This window comes from Schistocerca cancellata, chromosome 3, assembly GCF_023864275.1.
Source record: "Schistocerca cancellata isolate TAMUIC-IGC-003103 chromosome 3, iqSchCanc2.1, whole genome shotgun sequence".
Taxonomy (NCBI): Eukaryota; Metazoa; Arthropoda; class Insecta; order Orthoptera; family Acrididae; genus Schistocerca; species Schistocerca cancellata.
In genome coordinates, this window is record NC_064628.1 from 856,219,758 (window position 1) to 856,236,956 (window position 17,199).

General features: G+C 41.3%; 1 protein-coding gene and 1 non-coding gene across 2 annotated transcripts in view; both read right to left on the reverse strand.

Annotated features, from left to right (window-relative positions):
* LOC126176610 (solute carrier family 22 member 7-like) overlaps positions 1 to 16,980 on the reverse strand; it is a 158,346-nt gene extending 141,366 nt beyond the window's left edge. Inside the window, exon 1 of the mRNA XM_049923770.1 lies at positions 16,892 to 16,980. Within this exon, the coding sequence (XP_049779727.1) occupies positions 16,892 to 16,980 (89 nt within the window). The remainder of the gene's footprint in view (positions 1 to 16,891) is intronic.
* On the reverse strand, positions 5,958 to 6,032 carry Trnat-ugu (transfer RNA threonine (anticodon UGU)). Its single transcript has one exon. It is a non-coding gene; the product is annotated as a tRNA-Thr (tRNA).
* Positions 16,981 to 17,199: the final 219 nt, after the last annotated feature.

Genomic DNA, 17,199 nt, shown 5'->3' on the forward strand with positions numbered 1-17,199 from the left:
TGCTCTGTGATGACCTACCTACCAATATTCTTCAAAACGTCGAATGACTCTACTGTGGGTTTGTTCTGTTGTGGCCCATTACCTGTCAGCATGTCAAGAGTCAGCACTGTCTTTCTGTTGGAAGGACATCACTACTTCTTCAAGACTCCATGGAAATCCACTACTTCCATGTGCATTTTCTTTTACTGCTCAGACTTTGAGAAAAACACTGCAGTTTTACAGTGATGAACAATCTGGACTGTCTTTATGGACTGTGAGAAAATTTTAGCTTTTGACCAACATTGTATCAATAAGTGTGTGCATTTGATATCTTTGTTATTGTAATTATGAAAAATTTTATCAGATCATTATTGGCCACTGCCCAACACAATTTGTAAAATTTTTTGTGGGGAGCATGGGGGCTACGTAAGTAGGCTTTTAGGTTTTCTTATTCGTTACGCCACGTAGCGCTCTGTATGAAAAATCACTGGCTGTGCTGTGATGGCATACATATTATGATTATATTATGATTATTAAGGTAAATACATTGTTTGTTCTCTATTAAAATCTTTCATTTGCTAACTATGCCTATCAGTAGTTAGTGCCTTCCGTAGTTTGAATCTTTTATTTAGCTGGCAGTAGTGGCGCTCGCCGTATTGCAGTAGTTCGAGTAACGAAGATTTTTGTGAGGTAAGTGATTTGTGAAAGGTATAGGTTAATGTTAGTCAGGGCCATTCTTTTGTAGCGATTTTTGAAAGTCAGATTGCGTTGCGCTAAAAAATATTGTGTGTCAATTTAAGCACAGTCTTGTATAAATGTTCAAAGGGGACGTTTCAGGCTGCACAACCACCAGGCCGACCCAATTCCAGCTATGTTCTACACAAGTTTCCATTCCACTGTAAGCATATGATTTGTCATATTGACTGTTCTTTTGCTCTGTGATCAAATTCATGATTCATATTAGTTGATCTGTAGCGGTATTTTGGATTTGTGGGATTTCTGGGATTGTGAGCTGTTCTATTCCGATCTGTTTATCATTTATTTTATGTTGATGCGAAGGAACTTTATATACTTCCTTTTTCTACGCTATTCAATACTGGTAAAAGTGTTAATGTGTGAACTTTTCCATGTAGCAGGTGGCAGCATTCTTGAAACTGTTAACTGATCTCATGGGGGTATTTTCTTTATGTACTTTGTGTCTGGCTTCTCTGCTGACGACTTTTTTTCTTTTTCGTGAGTAAATTTTTGACGGCCAATAGTTCGACCAACTTTAATTCTTCAACAATATTTTTTCTTATGATTCGTATTTGTTTCATTCATATATTACTGTAAATCCGTGATCATTACAGTGTAAATCCTGCCAGTTTTCTAATTATGACTTACCCTCCCTAATCCCTTCCTATAGTTTTGTTTCTCTAATGTGCTTGCCTGTTACTTTTCTGTATGTTTCTCTCAGTTTTCTTGTTTTTGATTAAATCGTTTACTCATTTTACTATCAGTTCGATTATTAGTCTGTTACTGATACTGCATTTTTCCTTCTGATCCTAAAATATAACTAATGTTTGCATTTGTTATTTTGTTACTGTTAACTTTATATTTAAGAAATTTGTCTGTGACAGTTATATTTCCAATTCACTCAGTTGCATTTCAGTGATATTTATTATTCTTGAGTAAAATTTGTGTGTAAAGTTTAAACTGTGTGTGTGTGTGTGTGTGTGTGTGTGTGTGTGTGTAAGACAGAGAGAGTGAGAGAGAAGGGAGATGCAGGAAGGGGGATAGAGAGACAGACAGACAGACACACAGACAGAAATAGAGAGAGAGAGAGAGGAAGAGGGACAGAAGTACACGTGCAGATTGTATAGTTTTTCGTTTAGTTCAAGTTCTTTCGCACACTGTCGCCTAATTTCAGTACAGAATGGCCAGCCTATTTCAGATATTAAGGAAATTTCATGCAAAATTTTATATTTTATTTTTCTTTGAGTCTTCCAAGTTCTCAAATGGCTGTGAACACTATGGGACTTAACAGCTTAGGTCATCAGTCCCCTAGAACTTAAAACTATTTAAACCTAACTAACCTAAGGACATCACACACATCCATGCCTGAGGCAGGATTCGAACCTGCGACCGTAGCAGTCGCGCAGCTCCAGACTGAAGCGCATAGAACCGCTCGGTCACACCGGCCGGCTCAAGTTCAATTGCATTATAATTTCAACTATGCCTATCTGCCACTCAAACTTGTTCCTCAGGACAGAAGCAATTCATTTAAGAGGAAGCTACTAAAGTCAACATCACACGACCCACAACGGCGTCTCTGCACGATAAACCAGCGTACCCATGCCACCGTTTAGCCAATGGGGGACATGAATATGGGGGTCATGTCTGTGGTTGCTGGAGAGTCTTGATGGGAAAAGCACAGCTGCAACTCTCTCTTGTGATACTGACTTCGGCAAGAACGGACAACTCCTGCCGTCCACACATCGTCCTGCTCACCAGGACCAGCCACCACTCTCACAAAACTAAACCAACACCTGTCCCGCAACCTACTTAGTTCATCTCTTTGTCCAGACACCTAGACTGGTAATCAACCTTTATCTGTGCCCCAAGGGATGCCTTTCCCATATTCTGAGAACCAAGACTACAGATCAAGTATTCTTCATTTAAATCTCTTATTTCCGCACCTGCCTTCTGATGCTCCTGTTCTGCATCCTGCAAATCTGGTGTCAGAATCAGAATCTCACCCATTTTTCAGTATGGCGGATGACCATGAAATTTTGGTTCAAATTCTAAACTTTGTGGCCAGTTATAGTTGTTGCTGTTACTCTGTGCAAGCCAGGAGTTTAGTGGTCATGTCTTTCTGTGTAGGCTGAGATGCACCTCGTTAGCGCATTCCAGTATGCCTGGGGTAGAGTCTAACTTGCAGCCACACTGCTGTGTGTGAGCTGAGCACAAGCCCGTCACCTACTGTCATCGTGGAAGTGTGCTGCTTGCCAGTGCCTCCACTGGAGGGCAGAGCGCATCAGTGCACTGTGACTGATTGTTACGGCATGCTGCTGGCCAGAGGAATGCCCCATTGGCTGCAGGTCAACCACCAGCACCCCTCAACACCTGCCTGCCTGCTTGACATGCCGGTCCCACCGTGGCAAGCTGCTTATCAGTGCATGGCTTAGCTGCCAGCCACAGTGCTGCCAGCATCGTGGTCTCCTCGCCATGGCGACCTCCAGCCATGTGGCCCATCTGCTCTAGCTGTCTGTGCCGTAGACCATGCTGTCTCAAGCCACTCACACATGTGCCCGTTTCACGCTACCAACCTCATGCCATTCCCCCTCCATCGCCACCATCGCACTTTGCTCGCCATGGTTGCACCAGCCCTTTGAAATCTGAATCCATGCAGCCCATCTGTTATAGTTGTCTTTGCTGTGGACCATGCTGCTTGATGCCACTTACTCATGTGCCCCATTTCACGCCACCAACCTTATTCTGTAGCTGGACCATCACCATCATCAGGCCACCTTTGTCATGGCTACACCAGGCTGCAGCAACCTGTAGCAAAGCGGCTCATCTGCTGTATATGCCCCTGCTGCAGATCATGTTGCTTACTGCCTCTTAGTCATATACTCCACTAGCCTCGTTCCGTTACCAACCTGTCGACAAAATGGTGCTAGCCTCGCGATGGCCACACCAGCCCACTGTAACCTGTAGCCATGCGACTCATATACTGCAGCCCTTTGTGCCGCCCTTGTAGCAGCACTTTCAACTTGCCATCATCCTGCAGACGCTGTGTGCTTGTCGCCGTATCAGCCACTTGTTACCAGGAATCCTGGTGCCCAGTTGTATGGTGCACAGCGCTGACGTCCATGAGGACCACCTGAAAACTATATGTCAAAGCAGCCTGCCAAGAGCTGTTCTGCCTGAGGATCCTGGCAACGACGTCTGTGTCATTTTCCGCTTCAATTCTTTTCCTGTTAGCTACGTCAGGTCCACACAACCCACATACACATTGCTGCCATCAACCATCACACAAAGTGCGTCACACTGGCCAGTGCCATGACTAGGTGAGCACCCTTGAACATTGATTAACGAAAGCAATTGGGGACTCTCAGACCTTGGAACTATAGTTTTAATTGGACAGTGTTAAACCTATTGTGGTCAGTTTGTTTATGGAGGACTTTAAGGAACGTGCATTGGAGTCAGCGACCTTGAAACCTGTGTGTTTTTCAGATATGTAGACGATACTTTTGTTGTTTGGCCTTATGGTAGTGAGAATTTAAACCGGTTTTTGCAACACCTGAATTCAATCCACCCAAATATTCAGTTCACTATGGAGGTGGAAAAGAATGGATGCCTTCCCTTCCTTGATGTGTTGGTCAGAAGGAAGACTGATGGTACGTTGAGACGTTCTGTTTATAGGAAGCCTACTCACACTGACTTGTATCTGCGAGCTGATAGTTGTCACCATCCAACTCAATGTGAAGGAGTACTTCGTACCTTGGTTCACAGGGCCCAAGGTATCTCAGACTCTGATAGTTTGGCAGCTGAGCTATCACATCTCGAAGTCACGTTTCGTCAGAATGGTTATAGTGAGAGGCACATCAAACGTGCGTTGCGCTATCAGCCTTCTATGCAACGGGTAAGTGACGATAGCAACGAAGTGGCACCTAAGTCTACGGCCTTTTTGCATTAAGCAGGAAGCATTTCCAACAGGATTGGCCGTATTTTGCGGAAATATGATGTGAAATGCATTTTTCGACCACCTTCTAAGATTACGGCCCTGTTGGCGTCCGTAAAAGATGATCTTGGTTTGCGTACGGCTGGTGTCTATCGTATTCCTTGCAGTTGTGGCATGTCATATATTGATCAGACAATCGGGACGTTGCAAGACCGGTGTATTGAACATAAGGGTCACACACGCTCACAACACCCGAGCAAATCCGCTATTGCAGAACATTGCCTTGACACCAGTCATCCTATGAAATACAACGACACGGAGATTCTGGCTTGCACGTCCAGCTATTGGGATAGTGTTATTAAGGAAGCTGTTGAAATCAAACTATCAAGCATCCTTATAAACAGAGATGGTGGATTTTCTTTAAATGCTACTTGGAATCCGGCTCTCTCTCATCAAAACAATAGAGGGATACAATTAGTGCAACCTGACCTGTAGATTTAGTCACTATCGATATTTCTGATATTGGTTGTCTTTGGCTGTGTGTTGACTCTGCTGTTACTTGTTCTGTGTGTAGTATCTTCCTTGTTTCTCCTCTGTGAACCGAGGTGTTAAATTCCCTTGCACATTGCTTCCTCCGTGCAGTTGTGCCTTGAGAATGGCAGGGTGTGCTCCTATCGAAATATGGGCGGTGGTCGACGACGCCATCTGGCAGTAAACACGTAAGTTATTCGAGTGTTAAACTAGAATTTTTCATCTCTACTTTCAATTACAATTCTTACAAGAATCCCTCTGAATGCTAGGTCACAAAAAGCCAATAATGTTTTTACAGCATTTTGTACCTCATACAGAGTCTTCCATGCAACCAAAATATAGCCATCTAATGGACCAGGTGGCGGGACTGGAAGCATCCACTGGTGAGCACAGCATGAGGTTACGGGGCGTATTTGAACTGCTTAGTTGACGAGTAATTCACAATCGCGCTACTGTGCTAGTGGTGTTAATACAGAACAGAGCAATGGGGACGACGCACAACGCAAATATTCCATTGTATCTACAACAGAAGTTATCGACATTTCGTCAGAGAGGAACACAACGAATTTCACAGCCTGAGCAGGAAGACGCTTATGAAAATTAGCGCTTCTGCGAGATGAGTCAGCGGTTTGTGTCGTGTCGTATACGCTCGCCTGTGTGGACAATGTACATGAGGAGTACAGTGATGAAGGTACATGCTTAACATGAAATGATAATTAAATCAAGACGTTAACGTGTCGACAGGCGTTGATATACATGAACGGGGACAGTTGAAAATGTGTGCCCCGACCGGGACTCGAACCCTGGATCTTCTGCTTACATGGCAGACGCCCTGTCCATCTGAGCTACCGAGGGCACGGAGAATAGTGCGACTGCAGGGATTAACCCCTCCATGCTTCCCGTGAGACCCACATGCCCAACTTAATGTCCACACACTACATTCGTAGTGCACCTGCCCACTACACTCATTACTCGCGGCAGACAATCTTACCGAGTCCCGCAAGAGTTCGGGCAATGCGTGTGCATCCAGCACAGAAGAAGGTAAACGACCGGTTAGCCTTAACTATATGAAGATGGTATCTGTCGTTTCGGACGTGTCCGAAAGAACAGATACGATCTTCATATACATGCTTAACAAGTGAAAGTGATACTGAAACAGGTATCGAGCGATGTAGTTAATCATCCCTTGGACAGAGAGCAACAAATCCCGTCTATAGTGAAACGCAATAAAGGACAATCGTTGTCCAACGAATGCCGGGTACTAAAACATATTTACATATTTGAAAAATCATCCACAGCATATTAAAAAAAACAATTATGAATAGATTTCGAGTAAGCGTGCAGCAGTAGAACCGGGTAGTGTGTAAGAAAAACAACGGATATTCAAGAGGACAAGGCGCACTTGTTACAAAAACAAAAACAGATATTTGAGCGTTTCAAGGATGCTCGACGAAATTTACAAAATATGCCTGACGGTAACATACTAGGTTATCCACACCAAATTTCCGTGGACTTATATTACAGTGATTTTAAGGGAAGCAGTGGTTCGCTGCGTAATTTCAAATTGTGCCGCGGAACTGGAAGACGTAATATGACGGAATTTCAAACAATCAACTTGACGATGTGGAATCGGCCCAGAAATTTATAGATGAGGTAAACAAACATCATACTTCATTCAGTAAGGAATTTTTTCCCAGTTTCGACAAATCGGGATTTGAAGAGGAAATGCATTTGAAAGGAACCCTGGAAATTAGAGGCACCAAGGGAGTTGTATCAGTATCAACGAACATCAAAGCCTTGCATTTTGTATACAATTTTTGTGTCTGTTAATGTGGATGATAAATTTGCTGGAAAGTTATTTACTGTGCTTCGAGAATTTGAGGTGCTCTGGCACATACGATTCCTCCTCATGTGGGTGATCTTGGAAGGGCAGTAGTGAATATTTAGGTCACAGCAAGCAAGAGTGGGAAAATGGGCTTAAGGAAAATACATCTACTGTATGAGTACTACTTTTGGGCCATAGCTGATCAAAATAACTTGCTTCTGCTTGATTCTTGGTCTCTGTATAAGAATCATACTTCTTTAAGGCATACTATCACTCCTGAAAAGTGCGTGACATTGCAGATCACACCACCTGGAACAACGTGACAAATTCAGCCTCTGGATGTTTGTTTTTTTTCCGTGCCTGAACCACATATTATCGCACTATGTCTAACTATGCATTAAAGTTTAGCCAGTTTCACATAAGCTGTAAGGCAGACAGTTTCGCATTCGATTACATACCATTACATTCCATCAGTTCTCATCACCCTGTAACACCAGTATGATTCTATATGCATTCCTTTCTGGACGTCGTCCATGGTTTGTAACTCCCAAGCAGTCCGGTTCGATCTTGATGATGTGAACATTTGTGATCGTGGAACGCCATTTTCCATTCTGTGTTCATGGTGCAAGTTAATGATTTGTTCTGACAATTTCTTGAATGTCGACGGTGTCCTTTTTGTGAAGTGTAATACATACATCCCATAGAAGGTTGATCTCTGCAACTTCTGGAGAGTAATTTTATGTGATCCTCCTGATGTACACGGTGAGTCATTAGCTGCCACTATTTGTCACGTCATAATTATTGACATAAGACTTTCAAATTAGTCTTACCAAAGATTTAACCTGCGACCTCGCACTAAAGGGGTTCTTGTTAGAGAAAATTAAAGTGTGACCAAAAAAAAAAAAAACAGGTGCAACAGGTACGAGATAACAGAAAACAGACTGTTACGTAACTTTATTTTATGGTATCAATGAAGGCAATGAGTAAGTCGTGACACTTTCATTAGGAAGCGGTTGTTTCTGCCTCGTTAGCGATCTTTATTTCATAGGTAGAACAGTTTATTTGGTAGGTGTGAAATTTTAATTCGTTGCTTTGGTCACATTGTTGCGCGCATTTGGTGTGTAAGACAGTGGGAAAGACACCCGTGAACTGCATCGGTTGTAGATTCTTAAGCGTTGCTTTTTTAATTAATTTTGATATCTACTAGTCATGTTAGTAATATTTTTAGATGGCTGAGGTGTGGAATATATCGAAAAAAAAAGAAAGGTGACACCTGTGGACAGAATTATCTGTGTCCGTACGTCTGTTTAATTTTGCCTTCCAAGATGTATATTGGGTAGAGTTTTCAGGTAATCTACAGTACCTTGTAGCTGGCAAGATGTAGCTTAATGGCGGCAGAGAGTCCGAGCTGACCGTGCATTGTCTTCTGTTACACTTCTGTGTCATGAGCAGCACTATCACTTAAAGCTTTCCTGTCAGAACCATTACTGCCAATTGGTGCCCCTCATGAATGTAAGTTGCTGCCCCAAAAGACGTAAGGATTCGAAGAGTTGTTTCCCTTATTTGCCCACCACTCTACACCTACTGCAGACTCGAAACATTGGCGCCCCGATATTTTAAATAATGGCAGGCATTTCACAGTTCGTATAGAAATTAATAGTAGACAGATGAATCATGATACCTCAAGAAGAAACATGTACATTACTATTATTTGAACGACGATTATGATGCTGTAATCAGATTTCCACTATCCTTATTAGTTTAAAGATTAGTATCTGACGATGAATTATACAAGTAACACCCAGCAAAGAATTTCCAAAATGTAAACGCTTCATCCGATTTTGTCGATCGCCATATCTTTAGAAAGCTATTAGTGTAAACCTAATTTGGTATTAATTTCAGGCATGTAACTTGAATAGTACATGAGTTAATGGAGGTCAAAGCAGCCGATTATTATCGATAGCGTCAGGCCATAAGTACTACATCTACATCTACATTTATACTCCGCAAGCCACCCAACGGTGTGTGGCGGAGGGCACTTTACGTGCCACTGTCATTATCTCCCTTTCCTGTTCCAGTCGCGTATGGTTCGCGGGCTGAAAGCCTCTGTGCGCGCTCTAATCTCTCTAATTTTACATTCGTGATCTCCTCGGGAGGTATAAGTAGGGGGAAGCAATATATTCGATACCTCATCCAGAAACGCACCCTCTCGAAACTTGGCGAGCAAGCTACACCGCGATGCAGAGCGCCTCTCTTGCAGAGTCTGCCACTTGAGTTTGTTAAACATCTCCGTAACGCTATCACGGTTACCAAATAACCCTGTGACGAAACGCGCCGCTCTCCTTTGGATGTTCTCTATCTCCTCCGTCAACCCGATCTGGTACGGATCCCACACTGATGAGCAATACTCAAGTATAGGTCGAACGAGTGTTTTGTAAGCCACCTCCTTTGTTGATCATTTTCTAAGGACTCTCCCAATGAACCTCAACCTGGTACCCGCCTTACCAACAATTAATTTTATATGATCATTCCACTTCAAATCGTTCCGCACGCATACTCCCAGATATTTTACAGAAGTAACTGCTACCAGTGTTTGTTCCGCTATCATATAATCATACAATAAAGGATCCTTCTTTCTATGTATTCTCAATACATTACATTTGTCTATGTTAAGGGTCAGTTGCCACTCCCTGCACCAAGTGCCTATCCGCTGCAGATCTTCCTGCATTTCGCTACAATTTTCTAATGCTGCAACTTCTCTGTATACTACAGCATCATCCGCGAAAAGCCGCATGGAACTTCCGACACTACCTACTAGGTCATTTATATATATTGTGAAAAGCAATGGTCCCATAACACTCCCCTGTGGCACGCCAGAGGTTACTTTAATGTCAGTAGACGTCTCTCCGTTGATAACAACATGCTGTGTTCTGTTTGCTAAAAACTCTTGAATCCAGCCACACAGCTGGTCTGATATTCCGTAGGCTCTTACTTTGTTTATCAGGCGACAGTGCGGAACTGTATCGAACGCCTTCCGGAAGTCAAGAAAAATAGCATCTACCTGGGAGCCTGTATCTAATATTTTCTGGGTCTCATGAACAAATAAAGCGAGTTGGGTTTCACACGATCGCTGTTTCCGGAATCCATGTTGATTCCTACATAGTAGATTCTGATTTTCCAAAAACGACATGATACTCGAGCAAACCACATGTTCTAAAATTCTACAACAGATCGACGTCAGAGATATAGGTCTATAGTTTTGCGCATCTGCTCGACGACCCTTCTTGAAGACTGGGACTACCTGTGCTCTTTTCCAATCATTTGGAACCTTCTGTTCCTCTAGAGACTTGCGGTACACGGCTGTTAGAAGGGGGGCAAGTTCTTTCGCGTACTCTGTGTAGAATCGAATTGGTATCCCATCAGATCCAGTGGACTTTCCTCTGTTGAGTGATTCCAGTTGCTTTTCTATTCCTTGGACACTTATTTCGATGTCAGCCATTTTTTCGTTTGTGCGAGGATTTAGAGAAGGAACTGCAGTGCGGTCTTCCTCTGTGAAACAGCTTTGGAAAAAGGTGTTTAGAATTTCAGCTTTACGCTTGTCATCCTCTGTTTCAATGCCATCATCATCCCGGAGTGTCTGGACATGATGTTTCGAGCCACTTACTGATTTAACGTAAGACCAGAACTTCCTAGGATTTTCTGTCAAGTCGGTACCTAGTATCTTACTTTCGAATTCACTGAACGCTTCACGCATAGCCCTCCTTACGCTAACTTTGACATCGTTTAGCTTCTGTTTGTCAGAGAGGTTTTGGCTGCGTTTAAACTTGCAGTGAAGCTCTCTTTGCTTTCGCAGTAGTTTCCTAACTTTGTTGTTGTACCACGGTGGGTTTTTCCCGTCCCTCACAGTTTTACTCGGCACGTACCTGTCTAAAACGCATTTTACGATTGCCTTGAACTTTTTCCATTAACACTCAACATTGTCAGTGTCGGAACAGAAATTTTCGTTTTGATCTGTTAGGTAGTTTGAAATCTGCCTTCTATTACTCTTGCTAAACAGATAAACCTTCCTCCCTTTTTTTATATTCCTATTAACTTCCATATTCAGGGATGCTGCAACGGCCTTATGATCACTGATTCCCTGTTCTGCACTTACAGAGTCGAAAAGTTCGGGTCTGTTTGTTATCAGTAGGTCCAAGATGTTATCTCCACGAGTCGGTTCTCTGTTTAATTGCTCGAGGTAATTTTCGGATAGTGCACTCAGTATAATGTCACTCGATGCTCTGTCCCTACCACCCGTCCTAAACATCTGAGTGTCCCAGTCTATATCTGGTAAATTGAAATCTCCACCTAAGACCATAACATGCTGAGAAAATTTATGTGAAATGTATTCCAAATTTTCTCTCAGTTGTTCTGCCACTAATGCTGCTGAGTCGGGGGGGGGGGGGGGGGTCGGTAAAAGGAGCCAATTATTAACCTAGCTCGGTTGTTGAGTGTAACCTCCACCCATAATAATTCACAGGAACTATCCACTTCTACTTCACTACAGGATAAACTACTACTAACAGCGATGAACACTCCACCACCGGTTGCATGCAATCTATCCTTTCTAAACACCGTCTGTGCCTTTGTAAAAATTTCGGCAGAATTTATCTCTGGCTTCAGCCAGCTTTCTGTACCTATAACGATTTCAGCTTCGGTGCTTTCTATCAGCGCTTGAAGTTCCGGTACTTCACCAACGCAGCTTCGACAGTTTAAAATTACAATACCGATTGCTGCTTGGTCCCCGCATGTCCTGACTTTGCCCCGCACCCTTTGAGGCTGTTGCCCTTTCTGCACTTGCCCAAGGCCATCTAACCTAAAAAACCGCCCAGCCCACGCCACACAACCCCTGCTACCCGTGTAGCCGCTTGTTGCGTGTAGTGGACTCCTGACCTATCCAGCGGAACCCGAAACCCCACCACCCTATGGCGCAAGTCGAGGAATCCACAGTTACACGAAAAAAACAGTAGCAGCATGCTTATAAATATATTTATTCATCTATGTCTTTGTTTATAACCGATCTATACTATTCATGAAAAAATTGGTTAAATATTTACTGTGTTTTAGAAAGCACAGAGACATTAGGCTCTTGGCTTACCTTTTGCTTCTTTTCTTTTGATATATATTTATTTAATTGTTTATGTATTTAATCATGTGTGTCAGGGCGTGTTTGTGGTCCAGCCATAGGAATATTTATTTAATTTCAAGTTATTTAAATGTAAATCCAGTATTTGGTATATGTTTCATTATGATTGTGACTGTGCGTTGGCATGAAGATATGGCGCGAGGACGCTAGCAAATTAGAGCGGTCGTGAATCGGGAGACTGGATGGAAGCGAATCTCCGGAGAGGACACGGGGCGGTTGTGGACAGTACGGGACAGAACACACGGGAGTGAGTGCTGGATGCGGACAGTACAGCGCGACGGACGCACGGTCGGTGGAAAGACTTGGACAGCGGAGCAGTTTGCGCGTGGTTGCGGCAGATAGAGAAACTTCGGAGTGCCGATTTGTGCACTTGTGAGAATTCCGTGACTTCTACAGTGAAGACGTAGTGTGCGTTTAGAAGTGAATGTCTCGCGAGCTGTGTTGTTGTTCATAACTAATTACGCCCTGTAGGAATCTATTGTTTCCCTGTTATTCAACCTATATTTTATTTAACTGCTGGACCATCGACACCAGTAAGTGTTTCGCAGAAATATACCACATTCTCAAAAGTACTTCTACTATCGTACTCATCAATTAAAGTCGTTAAGATAGTACCTGCAGATTCTATTTAATTGCAATCTTTCATTTATAAATTTACATGTTACTTTCATAATTCGCAACTGCCGAGTGATAGAAACCTTTGACCATTCGATTCATGTGTGCATTCTTATCGTATACTGTAGACTCAGCAGTATTTCGCCTGTAATGCGGCAACTACGTATCCCAGCCCATAGACAACGAAACCAGCCCAAACTTTAAAGATTTCAACGTTGAGTCGGAGGGTGAGTAGTTGTTTGAAAGCCTGCAATCGTTTACGCGAAAATGGTGTTTGGTAATGGGAACCATTACCAAAAAATTTTTAAAAACGTCAGTTGATGATAGTTCGTTTATTGTATCCACTGTTTCTTGAGCATTATTTGCAATAACAGATGCTGCTATCTCTCGAAAGTCCTAATAGTAAATAATAATATTTCACCTTTCTAGGCTCCACAGGAAAAACCAACAAAATGAGAATAAGAACTCATATTCGCCAGAAAACGACAGTTACAGTTTTTCCAATGTAGAACATTACCCACTATCGTCTACACAACAAAAAACTTGTAACACAACGTTAGGCGATGAAATTTTGTTTTTGTGATCGCAGTGGAACATAATATCCAGTACACCTAAAATCTAAAGGAATTAAAAGCTATATTAGCCAGTCCATAACGTCAGGTGTATTTTTCTTGTGCACAACGTACTGTATTATCATTACCGCCCATCCATCCCTCCCAAAATGGTGCTTTGTAAGATTACATTGGATTTACTTTCATTCCAATTGATCTGTAGAGAGGAGGTTCTCCAGGATGTGGAACATGTCGGAAAAACAACAATATAGTGCTCAGAGCCTTTTGAAAAACAATACATGACAAATATTTACAACTAAAACAAATAAGCTAATGTACCATTCCACGGGTCCCAAGTGGAATGATCGTCATTTTTTAATGAACAATACATGAAAGTCAATTTACAAATACTAATGCACTGAAATTAAAATAAAAAGTTTTTATTTATTTATAAGGTAATAAAATGCAATACAACTAATATAAATCTTATTTAAAATGAACACATTAATGCACTGAATAGGTGCAGAAGTTAGATTGTACTTAAACACACACACACACGTACACACACACACACACACTTACAATGAACACATTCCATGAATTGAGCTGTGGGTTTGAAAAAGTGATATATTTTTAATGACAAATTTCGTTAAGGAATAAATATATTGAGAAGCAGTAGTTAGTATTACTAGTTCCCTAAACATGCTTCTACAGGATGTTCTTGAGTTAACACCACATATAACTCTTACTGCACGTTTTTGTGCCCAGAAAACCTCAGCTTGGCTTGATGAATTACCCCAAAAAATAATCCCATATGATATTATGGAATGAAAGTAAGCATAGTATGCCAGCTTTTTCATTTTTATCTCCCCTATCTCTGACAAAATTTGCATTGCGAACAGAGATTTGTTAAGACACTTCAGCAGCTGAATTTATTATCAAGCTGTAATACCAAGAATTTAACACTGTCCACTTCTTCTATCTTCTTGACATCGTATGTTAGACATATACTCGTGGGACACCCCTTACAAGTTCTGAACTGCATGTAGTGTGTTTTTTCAAAGTTTAGTGACAAAGAATTCGCTAGGAACCAGTGATTAATGTCCACAAATATTTTATTAGCTGATCTTTCTAAGACTACGCTTGATTTGCTATTTATTGCAATGTTTGTATCATCAGCAAACAAAACGAACTTGGCATCTGGTAATGTTACTAATGAAAGGTCATTGATATACACAAGAAAAAGTAAGGGCCCTAAAATGGAGCCTTGTGGGACCCCACATGTAATTGGTTCCCAGTTGGATGATGCCTGATAGCTTGATACATGTCTCTTTCCTAAAAACACCCTTTGTTTCCTGCCAGAGATATAAGATTTGAACCATTTTGCAGGATTTCCTGTTATACCTTAATACTCTAATTTACTTAAAAGGATATTGTGATTTACACAGTCAAATGCCTTTGACAGATCACAAAATATACCAGTTGCCTGCAATTTTTTGTCTAATGAATTAAGTACATTTTCACCTTAAGTGTAGATAGCCTTGTCAATATCAGAACCTTTTAGAAATCCAAACTGTGACTTTGACAGTATGTTATTCGAGATAAGATGGTTATAAAGCTGACTGTACATTACTTTTTCAAAAATTTTTGAGAATGCTGGCAACAGTGAAATTGGACGGAAATTTGATGCTATTTCTTTATCTCCCTTCTTAAACAGTGGCTTAACTTCAGCATATTTCAGGCATTCAGGAAATATTCCACTGATAAATGACTGCTTACACAGATAGCTTAATATGTTACATAGCTCAGAATCACATTCTTTAATTAACTTTGTTGATATTTCATCATACCCACTAGATGTTTTTGATTTTAAAGATTTTATGATGGACATTATTTCTGTTGGGGTAGTGAGGGTCAAATTCATATTATGGAAGTTGCTTGAAATTTCTGGTCTGAGGTATTCCATAGCAGCATCTACCAAACCTGACAACCCCATCTTTTCGGTAACAGTTATAAAATGTTTATTAAAAAGTTCTGCAACACTATACATATCTGTCACCAATGTATGATTTACTCTTAATGCTATTTGTCCCTCTTCATGTCTCGTTCTACCGGTCTCCTCCTTCACTATATCCCATATTGTCTTTATTTTGTTATCTGATATGACTATCTTTTCCTTGTAATATATTTGCTTTGAAATCCGTATTACAGTCTTTAATATTTTGCAGTATTTCTTGTAATGTGGTATAGCATCAACATCGGAACTGTTTCGGATTGACAGATACAGTTTTCTTTTTGTTTTACAAGATACCCCTATTCTTGGAGTAATCCATGGCTTTTTTGTAGACTTTACTCTAACCTTGGTAAGTTTTGGGGGAAAACAATGTTCGAATAAGGTAAGCCAAGGTGAACCGTTCCCGAAAAACTTTTACAAATTTCAGGTGATGAGACTTCGTTTTTTGTACCCACCAAACCTTGAACATTATTTGGAATGACGGATGCAGCCCCCACATCGCATCATCAAAATTCAGCTCCTTTTGCTTAGAATAGAGTGGTTTAAGAACTCAAAATTATAGTTCACAGCAAGTGAGCAAAAATGTTTTTAAGTTCCGCTTACAAATACTTCCAAATATAGCTAAACAAAAATAAGTTATTGATTTTGCTGTGGAACTAGCTCTAACTTCATGTCTTTTTTCTGTAAAACTTCCAATTACGAGATAAAGGTCATTAGAAAATTGCGAATGTTCAATAGACAAATTTTAATGCACAAACTACTCGCAACAGCCTTATCGAAATCAGAAAATACATCAAATTAAGCCAATAATACCTTTTCAAATTCTTTATGTAATTATGTTTCACCATTTTAGGGCCTTAGAGTACAGCAAATGGACTAACATTAGGAATGGTGCAGATATGTTCGACGCCATGCATACATTATGCAATTGCTAACACTACTGGACGAGAATAATGTTAAGTACCTCCCATTGCAATGGGCTTTTCGAAAGAAGGGGTGTGTGACTTAAGAAGGAGTCGAGGAATGTAACTGAGCAGAAAAATACTGAGCTGTGGTGGAGAGACGCATGTGCATTGGTTTAGAAACTCTCTGAGTGACCCATTCCCAAGAAAATGGGAGGTATAGCTTAAGGATGAGTTAAGAAATGTGGTTGGACAGGTATATGCTGAGCTGTTATTGGGAGAGCTAAATATGTGTGAGGCTTAGAAACCCTCTCATTGACCTATTTCCAAAAAGGGGGGTGTGGTTTGCAAAGGGAGCATAGTATAATAAGGGAGGAGGAGAGGGTGTGGGTAGGAGAATGGGGCATGGCTTATGAGGGGCGTTGCTTAGGAGGGGGGCAGGATATGATGACGTAATGCATTTGTCTCTCCATGTAGGCGACCTGACAGGCAAAGGTCAAATCTGATTGGAAGTCACTATTGCATTCCTACTGATATATATCTGTTACTGATTTAAGAGATCGCATTTTCTCAGCTTCTGTTAGATAAAAATCACATGGACTATATCTAAATATATATCTTACTTGGGGATAGTGGCGCTCTTCCACTCATCAAGAGTTAAGTTGGTGAACTCTCTGCCAGGGACGTGACACCAGTGATCAGGAGTTTGCATAGCGAAATTGTACATTTGCACGCTCATCACAATGACGATTGTGCCAAAGCAAATGAAAACAGTGTTTAATCTCTTCTGGAACTTTCCTCTAGAACCAATAACATCCATGATGTCCTCGAAAGCTGGTAAAACCTCTCGATCCTGATGGTATTCATTGATCTGGCTGACAGTCTGTAACCGAAGAAGGTGTTATTCATTACACAAATCACTGGCCAATTT